Source organism: Botryllus schlosseri, chromosome 9, assembly GCF_051294905.1.
Source record: "Botryllus schlosseri isolate E-star chromosome 9, Bs_hap1, whole genome shotgun sequence".
In the NCBI taxonomy this organism is placed as follows: domain Eukaryota; kingdom Metazoa; phylum Chordata; class Ascidiacea; order Stolidobranchia; family Styelidae; genus Botryllus; species Botryllus schlosseri.
The window spans coordinates 18,730,448-18,750,717 of record NC_137244.1 but is presented as its reverse complement, the minus strand read 5'-3'; the positions used below and the strand labels follow the sequence as shown (position 1 = coordinate 18,750,717).

Sequence of the window (20,270 nt, the reverse complement as noted above, 5' to 3'; positions counted from 1 at the left end):
GGTACAGTGCCGTACAAAATCGGCACAGCCAAGTCGCAGCAACTGACGAAGCAAGACAGCGAGTTGATAGTACCAAAAACTTACACCGGCAGTATCAGTGTCAACGAGCGTGCCAAGCTAATTCGGCTATCGATAATTACGCAGATACTAACCTCTTCAACGGCAGTGTTTCTCGGCAGAAAGTACGCCACATCATCGGTTATCTGCTTGGCAAGTCGAAACGCTTTCAACCCGAACACGCCCATGTCGTCAATGTTGTAAACGTCTTTCGACAAGTAATCGGGACCGCCCCAAGGAGGACTGCAGACGCAATTAGGCTGATAAATAAATTCCAGCAACAGGATGACAGAGAAAAACTCACCTCAGAAACACAACGTCGGCTTTCAGCGACGGGGCTATCTTGAAAAAATCGCCGACGACAAATTCGATCCGGTCCGCAACGCCGTAAACCCGGGCGTTGTGCTGCGCATACTCGATTTTTACTGGATCGATATCTATTGCGATCACTGGAGACCGAAACATAAAAGAGCTGTTGTTTTTGAGAAAAATTGCATACGTATGGACCTTGGTGGGATGGTCGTCGCCAGTGAAACGCCAACGATGTAACCAGGGGTGGTCAAAATAGTCATCATTGTTACTCACGCAGAAGTAACGCAGTAAATTTCTACTTAATTACAGGTAGAAGTAGCAATTTCCAAAACAGATCAACTACTACAAGTGGAAGTAGAAAATGAAAGGTATGAAAAGTAGGGTGGAGTGAAAAATGAAAATTTTTGAATTTCAAAAAAGGGTCTTGATATGTGGTGCCAAATAGTGAACAAATAAATTCTATCATAATTTTGGGTTCGTACACCCTCTAGTGGTCGTGCAATTTCACCGAACGAGCCAAAAACAGCTAATTTCGCTATATCTTGATCATCACTTACACTAGAAAGTCAGTTTTGGGCTTAAAAGATGCAGAAGCAACATGTTTCTATCTCACTTCCATAGAACTTACTCTTGAAAATGAACAGAAAAAAGTTACAAGCAAATTTCTGATTTTATAGGTAAAATTAAGCACTGAAGCAGTGGGTACGATGTCAAAAGCGTGTAGTGATTGATCTTATGACTGAGCAACATACCCTATCAATTAGAACCACTTTTCAAAACTTGCCCAAACAAATGAAACCCCCTCCAAGCATTAATAAGGCTCGGGCATCGAATAGAGACTGCTAAAACTGTATTTAAAACAGCGTCCATTGGTAGTGCAGCGTCAAGATATCGGTAAGTTTATAACAACGGCCCTCATGAGATTTCTTACCAAAATGCTGTCGTAGGGTTTGTATCATACTTGTCACAAAGCTCCGGAATGAAAGCACAAAAATTGAAAATACACATTCAAAACACAAATATCAATTCTATACTGGAAACAGAATTTTTTTGTAGTAGTATCATATGAGTGTGCACAAACAATAAAATCATGTTTAGTATTGAAAGATTTCATCTGCTTTCAAGACTTCAGTTTTTGTTTGATGAGGCTATCTCTACGTTTAAATCTTGAAACATTGAGCAGATGCTTATGTCACCACTGTCACATGTCTTTCCAGTGCCTGGTTGTGGCAAGGATAACTGAGTCTTAATGGTGTTGATCATAGGTTTCCCAGCTCGTGATCAGACAAGGTCTTGATTGCGATGCAGGCGGCTGTTCAACATTTTTGAGGTTTAAGTTGACAATTTGGTGGAAAGATTAAGCCTTGATGTTGATAACTGGAATTTGGAAGAATCTGATGCTGGTGTCACTGTTGCTGCTTTAGGGTTTGGTTTCAGTTATATATCCTCCTTCAAAGTCGTAAATTGGAACCAGATTTGCAATATTTAGAGGCTGGGCCCGTCGTTCATTCAATTTGGTTGACTCTCGCATCTCAAATTTCAAAGTAGGCCTACTATGTGGGACAGAGTCGTCCATCGAGAAATCTGAACTGTCTTGCTCGATTCTGCATGGAGGTCTATTTTCCGTTATGGTTTGAAATAAAAATGCACAATTCCATTGTAGATGGTGCTAAAAATTTCCACAATATAGTTTCCCGTGTCACAAAGCTGACTGATACCCGAATTCACTCCTTTGCACTATCTTTGCTACGAAGAAATGCTCATTTTGAACATCCAGAAAATATTTTGCTGGGAATGCTTTGGTGACGAGGAGGGAAACGTCCGAAGATTTACAGTTAACAAGATTACAGCTATGCGCACATCAACCACACCACACCAAATTCCAATTATGAATTTGAAGGAAGATATATAAATGACACCAAACCTAAAAACAGCGACATTGAGCATCAGTTTCTTCCAAATTCCAGTTATCAACATCAAGGCTTAATCTTACCACCAAATTGTCAACTTAAACTACAAAGATATTGAACAGCCGCCTGCAAGCAAGACCTTGTGAGATGTCGAGGTGGAAAACCTAAGATCATCACCATTAAGGCTCAGTCATCCTTGCCACAACCAGGCAGTGGAAAGACATTAAAACATGGTTACTGAAGCATCTACCCATGTTTCAGGATTTAAACGTAGAGATAGCCTCATCAGACGAAAACTGAAGTCTTGAAAGCAGATAAAATCTTTCAATACTAAACATGATTGCAATGTTCGTGCACACTGATACTCATATGATACTGCTACAAAAATTTTCTGTTTCCAGTATAGAATTGATGTTTGTGTTTTGAATGCTACACTTACTCGCAAACAGCTGCAATTTCGTAACCCGCGTCAATCGTCGGTTGGCCAGCAGCGACAGCGGCTGTCAAGATCAATCTTGCATTTCCTGTGTTTGCCGCCTCTGATTCGTACGCATCCAATAATTTCTGTAAATGAAAATTAATTTGCGTTCGGGCTATGTCTAACGCGATTGCCCAATATATATATATATATATAAAGCTAACAACGTCAACATTTCGCAATTGAATTGGATTGAGACAAACGAAAGCGCTAGCCACTCTTTCTTACTTGCAAAAGCACGGTGAATCGTTCCTTGTCTTCGGGTGGCGAGCCTCTGCTTCCGGGATATTCCCAATCCATGTCGAGACCATCGAATCCCCACTTCCTCAGGAACGTAACTGAGTTCGCGGCGAATGCCTGGAGTATTATTCAGTCAGTTTATGGGCAATTGTGTTTCGATTCAATTTTAAAAATAGATTTCTCCTTCCAGTTGCGCGAAAGAAAAGCGTGGAATAACAAGCATTGCCTTTTACTTTGCAGTTGTTGTGAGATGGTATATAGTTAGACACTTTCATCACTGCATGGGATACTAGCCCGATGATTATTGTTAAGGACCAGTTGAATTGTTTTGAGTAAGAGGGAGTTAGCGTAGTGGTGGCGATAGGTTTATCTGGGCTCCTCTTCCCTCGCGTCGCTGTTCTCACGGCGACAAAAAAGTCCAGTAGAAGACTCGGATGATTACAGAGCGCAATCACAAGGAGTGGAAAGAGCATGAAGAACCGCAGAAGAGAGATTAACATCGAATAAAACTGTGACATCGGGCACTAGGTCTAGTTCAGTGGTTCCCAATGTGGACGATATCACCCCCCCCCCGGGCGATTTAGTGGTCTAGGGGGGATAACGAAGTAGGCGATAGGGGGCGAAAATAACTAAGGGGGCGACGGTGAGTTAAAACGGCTATATTGGAGTCAAGTCGGTGAAATGACCTTCCTTTTAGTCAACCCACGAAAATTTAGCTGTAAAGGTGTAATTCCGAGGTCGAGCCGAAAAGTTGACCTTTTTTAGTCAAATCGCCGGTGATTACAGTTTGTATGCCCATTTTTCGGTTTCCAATATTTCGAGCGCGATGATCGGTGTGGAGCTTGGAAAGGGGGTGATGAGTCGAAAAGGGTTGAGAACCACTGGTCTAGATGGAAGTCAGATTAAGATACCGCAACTGGTCGTTCGGCATCCTCATATCTGTTCATTACATCACATTGTGTCTTATCGCATTGTACATTGTATGAGTCTTTATCGGATTATATTATCTGACGAATACAGTAGTCAATAAAATGAAAAAAATATATCTGGGAGACGTTTGTGGGGTTTTCAAGGTTGCTGATTACGAATATCACATTAGTCTTGCCAGATTAACTCTAAAAACGAAAATATTTAAACCCCTAAAAAAGCTTAAAATCACTGTATTTACCCTTGAATATTTCACTTGGTAGCAAGTAAATCGTAGATTTTTTTACTTTTATACTCTGCCTGAATAGATAATTGACTATGATGAACACTCATGTCGCTCTCAGTTATTCCATCAATATTAATATAACCTGATGTGAGAACTTTGTTAGTTAAAAAAGCAGTTTTTCAAGTCTAAAAATTGTACTTTTGCACAATGGAAATATATTGTCTCCTGTACCAATTGGTCGGTCAACCGTCATGAAAGAGGAGTATCAAGCTATCAAGTTTGTCGCTGGAAATCTTAACTAAAACACTCATATGCGTCTCATCTCTTTTCACTTGTAAATGGATAATTTTTCGTAAAGGCAACAAATTGGGTATACCTGGAATCCATAACAAGCGAGAGGCTTAAATCTGGAATCTTTGATGGATCTCAGATCCGAATACGGCCTGAGGATTACAATTTCATAATAAGAAAGGTGCTCAGACTGCTCACTGCATGGAATCCTTTCTAGGATGTATTAGCCTACATAAAACTTTTTGGAATATCACAAAGCACCCAACCACAAAAACAGTTGGTCCGAGAATTGACATATGCATATGGAAACCTTGTGGCAAACATGAGCATTAAATCTCACTTACTGTTCAGTCATCTTGATATATTTTCTGATAATATTGTTGATTAGAGGGAATAGAAAGGGGAAAGGTTCCACCAATAAATGAAAACAACAAAACAAAGATATCAGTGCAGATGCGACGAACATATTATGGCAGACTATTGCTGGAATCTTTCGAAAAACTGCTCTAAATTGCTTACCAACGAAAATAGTACAAGAACCAATTTTGCTTCAAGATAAGTCATTCTTATTATATTTCAACTGATTATTTTGAATTTAAAATAGGTGGTTGAAATAAAACTGATTCAATTAATGCAACGTTATTTGAGTAATTAGCCAAATACTTATATACATTATTGAAGTTTATTTATGTACATGATATCCGCGATAGTCTCCGATTATGATAAATGTGATACCCCAAAATATAATTCTGTTGATGTATTTTGATTTAAAACAGTCTTCAGCGTGTCAAAATAACAAGTAGAATGAATTTCTGAACTTTATAGTATGACTGAGTCAATTTTTGATCTGGCTCATTCAGCGAAAATATAAGATTTTAGTCAAAATAGCCCAATGGATTATCTCCAAAAATATAGCAAATTTGAAAAAAAAAACAATGTTATATTCGGAATCAGTGCCCTTCAGAACACCCAAAACCACTCGATCTTTGTCTGCCTAAAAATATGTGTTGACCAGTGTTATTATTGAGGATATATCATTGAGGATTGTTCGAGCCATCAGCATACTTGGTTGGTATTAAAATAATGACGGCAATGCCCAATGAACGCGAATACAGTGCGAAGTAAAATTTATAATAAGCCACGTGCATACAAGCAGAATGACAGTGACAGGACATACGATGTACGTACAATGTAGACCACTGCTACACTACAGGAGCTCTTCAAATGGTCACTGGATACAATTAGGGTTGTATTTAAAACAAATTTGTTTTTTAAACACTCGGTTTAAAACATTTTTTAAACAGAATTTTGAACAAGGGCCTATTAAAAGAAATAATTTTTTTTTGTAAGTTGTATAATTATGCCATAATTGCGTAAATACTTTCCAAAAAACATGTTGTATGAGCCTACGGACGAATATTACCCGATATAGCCGACGTATAAGAAATGGGATGGTTGGTAACCTCGAAATAGACGGTTGTACCGCTATAGTGCGCATATATAGAGCACTGGTACGGAATGAATGTTCCGATGATGATGCCGCCGACCATAAAAATGTAGCATGATGATTTATTGCTGTTTAAGGACATTCTCGGTCCTTATATGACAGAGGTTGGAAACCTCTTTCGCCATAGGAGGTATTTTTTAATCCACTATGTCGTCACAATTGAATATTTGCGACGTCATGGCCTTTAAAAAAGTTTTAAACAAGGGCCTTGTTTTAAACATGTTTGTTTTCTAATTGATTTCTGCTTCAATGCAACCCTAGATACAACCAGAGATGGTCAGTAACGAAGTGCTTCTACTTTATCGAGGTACTCAAGTAGTTTTCCTCTACTTCTGGTACTTACTCAAGTAGATATTTTTTTCGCTACTTCTACTTCGTAATATTTTGTGAACTACTCACTTACTTTTCGCTATTTTCAGTTTGTCAAGTAGAAGCAGTTTAATACCCTAATAAGAAAGACAGGCTGAGGAATTTTGGGGTTGTTTTCACGTAGTACCAACATATAATTTTCATAAAAGTCAAGTAATACCCATAATTTTCGTTGCGCTTAGCGCACAGTTAGATTTGGAGTGACAAATATGTTTTAACGAAAGTATCGCTGAATATAATTTAGATACCGGGTTGGTTCCGTTCACGCCGCATGATCACCTATACCAAATATTTCATCACAGTAAGTATGGCCCTCCATAAAGTTTGAAACTATCGTTTCGCAATCTAGCAATAACCTATTATACCTAGCAACCCATGACGTGTCCTAATCTGGAAAAGTGGACTTGTTTAACGTTAGACCTGTTTTAGCAGACCAGCCGTTGAAACTTTCTGGACAAAAGACATGAAATATATTTTCCGCTTTTTAGAAGTAGTATTTGTATGTTTTTTAATTACGAGTATTATACGTTGAGTTCTAATTATAGTTTCAGTTCTTTTGTTAGGAAAACATACATGTTGAAGTATAAAAGCAAGTGTAGTAATGCCTCATATTTTCCGAAAATAAAGCTATACACTACATGGCATATTTAAGATCTGCCATATTTCTAATTAACGTATACCAATCGCGCAAAGTGTTAAAGCCGTATCTTACATAACTTCTCTGTATTGCTCGTCGTCTGATATGGGGATTTATTATATGGAGAAGGGTACCATGCCATGATATTCTCTAAAACGGGGTGTTCGAGTAAACAAAGGATTAGTGTCGTATTTCCATAGGAATGGTATCATTTACATCCCATGATGTGGACAACTGCTTATTCTGTCAAAAATTGACACCTTGGATGCATCAAAAATCAATATCAATCAAGCTCGCTATACCTTTCGCGTAGCTCTATTTGCAGCTTTTGACAGTCCATGCGAACGAATTACGATCGTTTTCACAACTACATACTTACTTGAGTAGATTTAAAGTCGGTAAATTCTACTTCTACTTCAAGTAGTTTTAAGTTGCTCATGAAAAAAGTACTTTTACTCGTACTTGAGTAGATTTTTCCGTCGCTACTTCTACTTCTACTTGAGTAGCTTTCTTGACTACTTTGACCACCTCTGAATACAACGCTCATCCGTAAAATTGTGAAGTTGGTGAAAGAAGATGCATTTTGTTAATCCGAAAGTGTCATGCGATTCATCGACTAAATCTATGTTTTGAAACTTACTTGAGTATACTGTTCAGATCTTATTTACTTCCAGTCTTGGAAACTGCTACTTCTACTTGCAATTGAGTAGAAATTCACGGTGTTATTTTTACTTCTACTTGAGTAGCAACGCTGATTACTTCGACCACCTCTATCGCACTGACGAAGACGCGGACTATCTATAGTATATACTCGCCAATATAGTTCCGATAGTTTCGGAACGGAACCACATTTTAATTCGGTATACCTTTAGATATATTTCGCATTTCGCATTTATATTTTTGTTGAATTATTTTTATTGTTGTCGCAGAGTACTGAAAATCAGAGGGTTCATAATACCAGACTCTGTAGTTCGTCACTTGAGTGGATTTCCGGACGCCTTTTTCTTTTCTTTCCTGACAAAGTTATGCACTACCTTGGAGTCGCCTATCCCCATACATAGTTGAGGGATGTGTGTAGAGTATTTCGATTGCTTCCGCCGTTTAAACGGCGGAGAATGCAACAGCAATAATGCTACTAGCCGTTAGACTCGATTCATACCGGAGGAAAATAGACCAATGCTCTCACCTCCATTTTTGCTTCAGTCTCGCACACTCTTGTAAACGGCACTGTGCCGAAATTCCAGCCGCCAACAGCAGCCGTGATCAGTAGGTCTGGATTGCTTTGTTTCAAAGTGATGAGATCGGCAATCAGCTGGTCGCCGTTCCACTCCCGAAGTGAAAGCTACAAATTTTGTATTTTGCCTTTGAATTTGGGAGTTCTACATCATGAGGTTGCCTACATGTATTGACGGCAAACTCTTCAGAAGCGAATGTGTTTCCTTGGAATCGTACAGTAATGCGATACCCCATTAAATTTATTAAGCATTATTGTTCAACAAAATAACTAATTATACAGAGTTTTATACACAGTTTATTTTTAACTTTTTATTAATATATGTTGATATCAAAACCCCACCTCATTTGCCGAGTTTATCTCGATGAAGGAGTAAACAATGTGTGTGCATAGGTATGGGTCGATGTTGCTTGCCTCTTTGAATTTCCCGATGCCCGGACGGTATTGCGCCCAGTTTGTGTAATAACATACGAAATTTTTCCCGTGCTCCACACCTATAGGGGTACGAGAATTCGGTGAGCTAGTGTACAGACTTAAAGTCGTAATTGACAAAACACTTGAAATGAATTGACGAAATGTATAGACGAAGTGTATATTTCAGAATTGAAAAGAGCCAGTGTGTCACATAAAGTCATTATCGCTTTGAGTTGAATATTGTTTAATCCACATGAAGTATAACATTTTAATGATTGCAAACAGATATACATACATATACACGGGGCGAGTGCTGCACTGAGTCAAGTGCATACTTTACAGAAACAAACCATGCGTTACAATGTCAGTGTAATATCTAAATGGGTATTGGGTAGGTGCGGCATTTCGTCAACAGGTTTTGACTCCGAATCGCACCCGAAAATCAAAGTGTAGTGGGTTCTGGGTTGTAATGCACAGACTCGAGATGCATGATAACCCGATACGATTCTTGGTTATGACTAGGGCAAGTTTTTGCAACTTTTGCAACTTTTTTTTTACAGCTTCCGGCAGCTTCCTAAATACTCGTTAGATGTGGAATTCTGTTTTAAGCTCGTTAAAGGAATCTTATAGTGAAACTTTTTGCAGCTTTTGTCCATTTTTTTCATGCAACTTTTTGCAAATTTTTGCAACTTTTTCGGTTTTTCATGAAAGTATTTTCGATTTCGGTGAAATACACGGCCAAATTCGACTGAAACACCGTAAATCAGCACCGAAATAACGCTTTTACGGGTATTTCGGGAGCTGAGCCGGAAAATTGTCTTTTTTTTTAGTCAACCGAGCAAAATGTGGTCAAAATGCAACTTCTGCAACTTTTGTTAAAATTAAAAAAACAAATGCAACTTTCTCAGTTTTTTAGTGCAACAAAAACTTGCCCTAGTTATTACAGTTTTCGGCTGCTTCATACCTTGCACGGATATCACGAACAGCGTGACTGCAAGCAGGGATGGAATCACGTTCCTCATCTGTTAAACGCAAAATTACGAATACTAACTCGAATACAAGGGTTTATAAACACCATAGTCACACCACATACCTTGCTATTTGTGAATGGACTTCTTTTTCGATATGGTCGTACAGCATTCAAACTCTTGCTGCTATACCGCAAACGTTATGAACATCTGAATTGAAAACTGCTGCATTTATGGAAAGTCTCGGATCATTAAAAAGCATAAAATCGGGAAGTTACATTTGAAGTTGTCATTTTTGTTTTCACAGCGTCGTGACGAGACAAGCGATTAAACTTTAATGAGTCAATAATTTTATAGAGTTTCACGATGCATTAAACTTACATTTAAACATAAATGTTTCCGTAACGTTGTTGCAATCGGCTGTTTCGCGGACATGAGGACATTGGACAATGTAACTCATCGATTTATAAAGGTGTCGTTGGCTTAGCGTATGACCAATAAAATGAGTCCTTTCGGTACCAGTTACCGTGAGCCCACACGAAACAGTATTTGCAAACATTGGCCAGGAAAAGACGAGTCTGAACTAAGGTTTAAAGGCAGAATTTGTCAACATTGCACGTCCATAACAATCGCTTTCGCGATCAGCGATTATCTTCGCGGACACCACCATCACCATCCTATAAACATTTTTTTGGGTTTTAAGCCTTTTCATCCGGGGGCTCACATGTCCCCACACCAAGTCTCTATTCTCGTCGCGGCGTCGACCCTGTAGGCCTCGACTACTGCCTTTACAATAGAACGCTGTATGCTGTGCGTTCACCCTCACACAATGAATTATAAAGGAGAGATTTGTATCATTAACGTATATATAGCATAATTTATGCCCGGTGTATACGAAAATGTTTCGTTGTTACAATATTTTTCTCCCGGACCACTATTGTGATGTAATTACAAAATATTGTTGTTTGTGATATCACACAGATTTCTTCGGTCTTTGTGAAGAATCACAGTATTGCAGTCACGTCATTTGTTCGCAAACAACGATTAGACTTATTCCATCACTTATCGGGTGGTGTTATCACAATCAACAACTTGTTCCGTATATGTATGCTTGAAAATTACCTCAGCATTCAGATTCCTTAAAATTGAAAGGGAGGGACGTTGGCATAACAATGACACAAGTTTACCTGATTATCATGAACGCTCGTCATGGGAAAAATACACATGTGGGGAGAGGATGAGTGTTTCCTTATAATGACTTTACGTTGCAGCACAAATTAAGAATCCTCTATTTACTGTAACGTGCTTCCTACTATATGTGCTGCACATTCCAATTTCGGACCAGCCCATCGGTTTCGCAGTCTATTTTTGGGCTTGTCCGAACATGAAATGTGGCGAAGAAACGTCAATAATTTAACGACACGACATAAATTCAACAGCAAACATCGCCTTAATTTATAGTAATGGATATGCGGCACGGATCTTACGGGCATTTGACGAGTTGACGATTCATGTAAGGTCACTGGCCTGCTGTGCAGTCCTAACTCCGATCATTATTCCAAGTAAATATTTCATTGAACTTTATGCCAGGCTTTCGTCGAATTCAGATTATGATCATATGTATACAATTATAAATTTTTACGTGTGAGCAAGGTTGCAATAACTGCTTTGCACTACTCAGCGTGCGATATGCCTATTTAGCAGCGCCACTGGACATGATATCTCGTCTTCACTAAAATATCAAAATTTCTAGATAAATTGCCGCTCGCAATTTGAAACTTCGGCCTAGAAAAAAAATTACTCAGTGATTTAAATAACTCCATTCTAACTGTATCAAATCTAAATGATTGGACACATTTCTACGGAAAAGCCAATTAAAGTATTATGGGCGATGAAAAATAAAATATATGTAGTCTTTGTGAAACGAAAATGCACAATCTTATACGAAAACAATAGCATTGCTATACTGTCCTCATGACCAAAAGTCCAATGACTTTTTTTCTATAAGAACTGATGGATTTCGCAATCATTTTATGTGATGCAAAGCTACTTGGTATTGTGGGTAGACTGGACTGGACACCCTTGGTATCTTGGATTTGACGTCGTCCTATATATATTGCTGTGGGTGCTATGCAACTCGCTCGCATGATCAATCGCCACTTCACTTGCAGTGACCAATAATTCTATATCTATGGCAAAATGAGGTGATTTCGGAAAAAATCAATATGCTTATGCTATATATACCGAATCAGTACAATTTATACTCAACTCGTATTCGAGCGCACAAATCGTTTCCCCTGGTATAGGACCAGGGGAAACCAGGGGGGAACCAGGGGAATGGAACGGATATTTTATCCTTACACAAGACTTACGTGGAGATGAAAAGAGATAGAGAGGGGCAAAGAGAGAGAGAAAGAGATCAGGAGAATTTGAAATGTATGCTATCTATACATGGCCAACACGATGGCTGCATGTGAGAATATTCTCAGCAATGAAATAGAGCCACAATTTATCCGCAAACATTTTCAAGATAAGTGTTTCAGTTGTGATATGGGCGAGAGAGAATTCTGTGCCGCCTTGTTAGAGCGACCTCAACTACGGAATAAATCATCAGCTTCGCGTGTTCTGAAGTACCCACTGACTTTTCATTTTCTACCAAGTTGCAAGCTCCAGTATTAAATTTGTTATTTAGTGAAAATCGACAGACGTGTCAATTTGTTATTACCCTCCTGAACAAAAATTGACATGGTGTGATATCCATTTCAGCTTCAAAAAATTCACTCATGTGATCAAGGCAGCAATCTTCGCACGGCAGCAAATTCAAAGGCATCGCTGATTGCTGAAATCCACCCCGCTATGTATGAAAGCTCAATACTGCACACATTTTGTCGAATTATTTATTGATTTGCTTCCCCCTCCACTGACACAAATAATCACGTGCGATGTATAATGCCAAAACAACCAATTAAACAGCAGTTATATACATGTATATTTCCGATTCTAACAAGCCAATAGATTCAAGGATAGGTGCATGCATTTATGGTGTCGTCGAACACCAGGCCGGCTCCGCAATTGAACTCCCAATGTTGAGCGCCATTGCACTGATGGTATTTGTTGGGGTCCTCTGGGTCAGTGTGATATCCATCGCCTTGAGTCGCGCAAATATTGCCGGAAGATGAACCAGCTGTAGTGGTAGTAGTTGTTGTGGTACCAGTAGTTGCTTTAGTCGTGGAAGAAGATGTGACTCCATTTCCGACTGTTGTAGTGGTTGTTGTTGATGGAGATACCCCGTTGCCAGAAGTATGCAGCTGTCCCTTTATTGCGCTGTTTCGAAAAATGGAATATATATGACGTAGCCGTAACGTATAATTATCTTGACACTGTGAGCCAATGCTATCATACTTCGTAAGATCTGCATGAGTCATTAGGAAAGAAAATATAGGGCATGTGGTTACCACGAAGGATTGAGTGGGTGCGCACTGTGCAGTGTGCTTCACAGTTACAGTTGTAGCGACTACTAGAACTCAATCATGGAAGTGTCTTTTCTACTGTGTAGCTGAAGCCATGCATATCGGCTGTAACAAATTTAATTGGTATCCGAACTTACTCATTCGCCGCACTAAAATGAACCAAATCATACTACTATATACGAAGGTAAGATGTGCCATGTCGAGATAGTCAATTGGTCAGTAACGTGGTACTTCTAAATTTTCCATTTACTCAAGTAGGTTTACATACGTGTATCTCCAACTCAAGTAATTATGTTTGCTGACTACTTCCATACCAAGGTAACATTTTAAGGCAGAATTACATACTTTTCACAATTTGGATTTTGAAAAATAAAAAGTAGTTTTTGGATATGCTTGCATCACTTTTGCGAAAGAAATTGCCATGATAGCCTGCCGAAAGAGCCCGTGTATCCCGGCAATGAATACATTATCGAACATTGCACCTATATTTGTTGTGTCATTGGTAATTTTGCGTAAGTTGTAATGTTGTTAACTCCTTTGGCATTACCCTGTACGTCGAGCTACCATAACAGAACCCACCGCCATTTTAAGAAGACCGTGGATGGCATTCCATGATGTCGCCTGTATAGGCAGCGTGCCGTATCCTCAGTCTTGTGATTCGATTACATGTTGGGTTGGTGTCTTACTAATTGTAATTGAGGATACCATTCTTAGTGTTTATATATATGTATTGCCATTTGTAAGTTACATGTTTTTATCAATCTAAATAAATAAAAGCTCACTGGTAAGTGATGCTATTCGATCTGATTTAGAACAGGCTCGCGGGCTACTCGTCTGGTCCTCGCGGACTACCTGGGGCCCGCGGGCACCGCGTTGGTGACCCCTGATATAGAAAGTCCTTGGCGATCGTATTTAGATTATTGGAACGAATCAAATTAACTGTCTGTTTGCAATTCCGTGTAAGGTTGACTGTATTTCCCTTACTTCGACAACACGTATTTCTGTTTCCCTGTGCTTTCGCAGAAACCACCGAAGTCGTCGAGGTCGAGGGCCCAGATCATTGCGCCAGCGAGATTGTAACTTTGCAGAAGCTTGGTCTGTCAAGAGTAGCGGAAACTTAGACATTTTATCACGCCCCATGACATGCAAGTTCCTGAAACCTACTTTTTCGATGACGGATGTTACGTTATCGTAACCGATCCATTGGTCGTTGGACACCAGAACTGGAGAGGCTGTCTTGTCATTGTAGATGTTGATTCCGGTCATATCGCAGATCTGAAAATCGTCGGAATATCTATCAAGCGTTTGTCACTGACACCAGATTAGGTCATCAGTAACCGTAGCGACATAGTGTCTCACGAGTGCAACGTTTAAGTTGTTAATCCGGCTGTTTCGACTTAAATAATCATCTATGCCAGACCTGAACGTTTTGTTCATGATTTTCAGATTACGGACGCAGAGAAGGGCTCACTTTCAATTCTAGGCCGGTGTTAAGCACCGAATGCGCACTGCGCATGCCCAGCTTGCGTGGCTAGGAGGAGCCGGGCAAAGGCACCGACACAGACGGTATGGTGTTAAAGAGTCTACCTTGGTCGGTCTAAAAATCACTACACGTGAGCGTGGAATTCTATATTACGGACAGATACGGGCAATTTAGCATAGCGATACCGCCAGATACATGACGAGAAACAATTCCTCTCAACGAAATTTACCACGAAACTCAACTTCTAATTCACAAAATAAAAATAAAAACTGAATTCCGGTAATAAATTTTCATCTAACTTCATAAAACGAGAGGAAGCCCGCTTCTCTGGTATACGTCCCAGCTGTCGCGGCTCCCGATGCAGCAGCTCCATAGCCATATTGACTGGGGTTCGTGAGCGTATATCCTCTGCAATATAAGAAAAGCATTAAAATTATGCACTGCAACAAGTTACATGAATTAGCAGAGACAGCAGTTCACCTTCCGTAAGTTGGAATCCCCAACACCATTTTATCGTTGGAACATCCGTTGTTGAGCCAATACTCCAAAGCGTATTTCTAACGGCGTGCGAAACAAAAAGATAAGCAAAACTCTGCATTACCGAAGTGCAGAAACCGTGCACTTGCCACATAAAAGTTTTTCTCGTCCGCACCGTCGCTGTATACACCTCCCACAGAATATACTGCTGCATTATGATCAGTGCTCGTTTCCCAAGCTCCATGAAGGTCATAGGCCATCAGGTGAACCAAATCCAGGAGACTATTGCAAAAAAGATTATTCGTTATCAGTCTATTTCAACCAAGTACATTCTGTCGACATGATTAATTTCGTTGCAAGATGCATTGGTATGCCTGTACCAGTGCTGTGCAATTCATAGGTTCGATACAATTTCATTAATACTGAGAAAATTTCTCCATGGTTTTGTAACTCCAACCATGATCCAACTAACTTCAGGATTATCTTATAGAGTGCATGTTTACTTTGGTAGCCTGTCACCTAAACTATAGCCTTTGGGCTATATCAGTGGCGCTTAACCCGTGGTACGGGCATCAATAGTGGTACGCGAAGTCATTTCAGCTGGTACGCAATAAATGCATTTCTCTTTTAAGCAAAATTACAGTTTTCACGAATCGCTAACGAATTTTTCCTAATGTAAGAAATGTCTTCATCGAATGCATAGTTAAATACTTTTAAACTTCATTCGACTCCGTTGCACTCGTCCAAATCAGCTTGTATAGGAGAAACAGGTGGAATCGTCAAATTAAATATGGCCTTGTTGGAGTGTGAATGTGTGTGTTATGAATAATAATCAGGGGCGGATTAGCTCGTGGGCGGCATTTGCTTAAAAATTTCCAGGCTGACTTATTTGCTAATCCTCCTATGTTAATAATCCTATTTACATTTAGAGTGAAGTTAAGTTTTTCTTGAATTTGTTGCTACGCAGCAAAATCACAGAACCTCGAAGTGGTGCGCGCTATAAGAAAGGGTTGAGAACCACTGGGCTATATTGTGTTCATGCAAATCTCCAGTTTCAGGGTGCTTGGTTTTAACATTCGCTGAATACGCCTAGAGCCCTGGACGGTAAGGATGTCTTGCATTGCGGCATTCATAGACATTTACAACATTCGTAGACATTCGACTATTTACAAATGCTATTCTTGTCTCCACATAAATGATATGCCAAAACTTATACCCGCAAACTTTTTCGATTTCGTATCCCGCATCGATAGTGGGTTGACCAGCAGCGACAGCCGCAGTCAGAAGTAATCGCGGCGTTTGCGTTGACCTAGCTGCTTCGAAGGTTTCTTTCAATATCTGCGAAATTCACACCCGTACAGAGAGAGAGAGAGAGAGAGAGTCTTTATTTTCATCAAACCAAAATACATAACACACGGCAGTGGTGGTGGTACAGAAAATATGCATGCACAGTATTCGGTATTAGATAGGAATGATCGATAAGACCGTGAAGGTCATCTAGTCTGATCACACCAGCATCAAACAGGTACACTTGACTCTAAACAGTCTAAACAGTAGGGATGGTGTGAACGTGCGGTTCACGTTCGCGTTCTGTGTGTGAACCTCGGAAATTTAGAGGTTCGCGTTCACAACAGAACCTTGGTAGGTTCTGCGCTGTGAACCTTTCTCATATATTACAATTTTCACTTCATTATAACATCTTTGGTTCGAATTTATTGCATTTCAACTGCTGGCCACTCTATATGCATGGCGCTGGCAGCATTAAAAATCAACACTAAACGAGCGTGCACCTTCACAATCTCAAAAGTTTTACTTGCTTTGTTACAAAAGTTTGCTCGAAATATACAGCTTTCCGTTTGTGAATATTTAGTAACTCTCTGCTGCGAGCTTGACCCACAATCACACAACATCACGAGCGAAATACGTAGTCAGCGGATGATGCTTATTCAACCAATCAATGAGATTGATATCGTTTTCTGATGTTAAAATGTAGCAGGCGTACGGGGTCCGGTCTGGCCTAGACCGTTAAGGCGTAAGCTTATATTCCCTTGTAAGTCTTCGTCGAAATTGTTGGCAAAGCGATGGAGGAGATTGATTTTATGGGAGCATATTATATTCTTTGATTGCCTCATTTGATACATTTAGCGACATTTAAAACGCCAATATGTACTTCAGCATTGTGACATTATGTGACCCGAGCCGTCACTAGGTATCGCGTACATTAATATATAGGCTATCACTTCATTGAAAGATAGGGTTGGAATTAGCAATATGACGTCACATGACGTTATGAGGTTCACGTTCGCGTTCACACGAACCTGAACCTTTCAGAGGTTCACACCATCCCTACTAAACAGTTCTTACAGTCGAAGCTCTCCAGCATCGCAATCGCTAATTTCCCCAATGTCACGTCGCGCATCGACAGAACGTTCCATCATGAGATTTACGACGCAAAAAGGGATATTTGTCAAGCCATTTACAAGTCTATTCCCTATTACTTCTGAATATTAACCCTTGTCAATATATATGTTTTTGAAAAATTAAACGGGAAAGAGCTAGATCCCCTCCCTTCGACATAACAGTTTAAGTTAAGCTGTTGTGAGATATCGGGCATGGCACTACACGATAACAAATACGTGATCTCACTTCCAACAGCCGCGTAAATCTTTGCTTATCCACAGCTGGCGATCCTCTGCTTCCGGGATATTCCCAATCCATGTCAAGCCCGTCGAAGCCATATCTTTTCAGGAATACGACGGCGTCTTGAGCAAAGTCCTGTTTGTTACATAAATAAACGATTGCATATTTTAATAATTCAGATCGGAGTGTAATCATGCAGAAATTCAAATAAAATAGCTAATCCTAATTCTTCGATTCGCGTTAAAAATATACGTAAATTTACCCATATAGTATCAATAAATTCGTCTTGTTGAGTATGTTAATGGTAAACGCCTGTTGAATAGATATTTGTATTCTATATTTATCCGTGAATTTTGTCATTATTTCGTGTTCTAGAAAATCAAGCATATTATGGTATCAGTGGCCGTGCAGAATGCACTGGTATCCGTAGCCTTGAAGCATAGCAGCTAGCACAATTTATATCTCTATTATCCTTCGTTGTATTAGGGAAGCATTCCAGGTGTATTTGGGAGGTAGTTTTGCAGCAGCAATAACATTTTCCTTAATTATCACAAGGGTCAGTTCTGCCATGATTACAGACACTAACCAGTTGAACACTTGTACGCACGTATAGCTAGCCGAGTTGTTCTGCTTGTACTACTAAAATTTCCCGTTATTTTATTCGAAACTGAAAGCAAAATAAAATATAGTACATATATTCATAGCATATAATTAGGAATTCTACGGTTGTATTCTGCGCGAATCCGGCCCAAAAAATCCATAAACGACAACATGGCTACCAGGCACAAAATAGAATCTCATTAATCATGGAATCAAAGTAGTCGGAGCGGTTGAGTGTAATAATTTAGATAAGTTACTCCCGCGTGTAGCACCGTATTTTTTGACATACCCGCATGGCTCCCTCCGTCTCGCATACTTTAGTGAATTCTGCAGTGCCGAAGTTCCAGCCCCCAACGGCTGCGGTGAGCAGAAGACTCGGGTTAGTGCTCTTTAGGGTCAGAAGGTTAGCGATCGTTTGCTCGTCATTCCACTCCCGTAATTTCAGCTGCAAGAGACGCGGTCGAAAGAGGCTTTACTATAGGTGGCGCAGTAAGTTCTTGATTAGCGTATTTGAAATCCTGCACTGACCTTGCTATCGCTTCCAATCTCGATGAAAGAGAAAACGATGTGAGTGCACAGAAAAGGATCGACATGCTCTGCTCCGAGGAACCTTCCTTTTCCCGGGCGGTATTGAGCCCAGTTTGTATAATAGCACACAAAATTCTGCCCGTGTGGCACGGCTTCGCCTAAATGGATTTAAATAGTAAGATGAACACAATTTTTGAAGTACACAAAAATGAACACAATAAAAAACAATGGTCTGATGTATATTCAGAATATTCTGTACCTTGTGCAGACGATAAAAAGCACGTCACCGCAAGAAGCGATGCCAAGAGAATCCTCATCTGAAATTAATTGCGTAAGATAAACGATAAGTTTCACTTGAAGTTGAAACGGATTGATATCCTACCTTTATCGGTAGACGTCAGTCTTCGTTAACTTTATGTAGCGATCAGACTTGTTGCCACTATTGTGAAGTTTCAGCGCTCGCCGATCGCCCCTTTATAGAAAAACGAAACTTTTAAAAACGATATAAAGTAAATAAAGTTATAGGCTATCGATTTTGCGACAGGTCATTAACGTTTGATGAGATCCGTAAAGTCAGTTATATACCTGTTTGACGATTTCTTTCAAGTTCCTTCGTTACCTTTTGTAATTCCTCGCAAACAGGTTCCGATCTGGATATTGATGAACCCATTTACGTCACTGCCACTTGGTGATAAACGAGAAAACTAACATATCCATGGGTCAATCCGTACCTTACCTATCCTGGTTTGAACGATGTCATATATAATAAAATAGTCATGCTCTCAAACTGCGTGCTTTAGACTCCGCAACGTGCTGCAAACTATGCATGGACTATTATATCTACTGGTGATATTACTCAAGTGGAAAGGATCTAAACTTCTACTGGAGTAGTAGGCTATGGACCATGTTAGCGTGAACGCGAACCTTTGGAAATGGCAACATGAACGTATTGTTTGCCGCAATATTCTATATGTGAACGCGAACGTGAACCTATCACGTCATATTGCTAATTCAAACCCTACCTACAGTTCAGTGAAATAATAAAATAATGTTCACGATAACTATAGCGTAGGGTTGCCATACGTCCGGAATTTCCCGGACATGTCCGGAATTTTACTGTTAAAACTGCGTCCGGGAGGAATTTCTAAAATATGCCTAAATGTCCGGAATTTTGAAGTAAGCTCAAAAGTTTTTCCTAAATCAACATGACCAATATTATTTTGTGCAGATTTATGCTACATAAAATTTTTCTTCGCGCTTCGCACGATTTAGTATCACATATATTGGTTTTAAGGGACAACCACCTTCGCAAAACTACGAGAGAGAGAGAATTCTTTTATTCGTCAACCATGAAATATAGTAAAGGCAATGTCCACAAACAATTCACGTCCAATAGTATACATTTTTTAAATTTTCCTACTATATTTTACATGGTATAGACTGGGAGACCCGATATAACCGAAGTCTTCTAGGCCGGAGTCACCCAAGCATATTAGCAATAT

General features: G+C 39.7%; 2 protein-coding genes across 2 annotated transcripts in view; both read right to left on the bottom strand.

The window, feature by feature from the left end:
• LOC145446714 (putative chitinase 10) overlaps positions 1–9,785 on the bottom strand; it is a 36,650-nt gene extending 26,865 nt beyond the window's left edge. Inside the window, exons 1-7 of the mRNA XM_080325066.1 lie at positions 9,696–9,785; positions 9,567–9,624; positions 8,531–8,682; positions 8,141–8,296; positions 2,986–3,114; positions 2,719–2,843; positions 230–506 (exon numbers count right to left, since the gene is read on the bottom strand). Coding sequence (XP_080181192.1) covers positions 230–506; positions 2,719–2,843; positions 2,986–3,114; positions 8,141–8,296; positions 8,531–8,682; positions 9,567–9,624 — 897 coding nt within the window. The 5' untranslated portion in view covers positions 9,696–9,785. The remainder of the gene's footprint in view (positions 1–229; positions 507–2,718; positions 2,844–2,985; positions 3,115–8,140; positions 8,297–8,530; positions 8,683–9,566; positions 9,625–9,695) is intronic.
• Positions 9,786–12,453: 2,668 nt separating this feature from the next.
• Positions 12,454–19,276, bottom strand: LOC145446818 (chitinase-3-like protein 1). Its single transcript, XM_080325192.1, has 12 exons — positions 19,151–19,276; positions 19,028–19,085; positions 18,769–18,926; positions 18,530–18,685; positions 17,647–17,775; positions 16,217–16,338; positions 15,150–15,282; positions 15,004–15,080; positions 14,823–14,931; positions 14,205–14,315; positions 14,025–14,137; positions 12,454–12,894 (listed from the first exon to the last, which is right to left on the bottom strand). Exons 2-12 carry the CDS (start codon positions 19,083–19,085, stop codon positions 12,588–12,590), a joined length of 1,473 nt encoding a protein of 490 aa, XP_080181318.1. The 5' UTR covers positions 19,151–19,276; the 3' UTR covers positions 12,454–12,587.
• Positions 19,277–20,270: the final 994 nt, after the last annotated feature.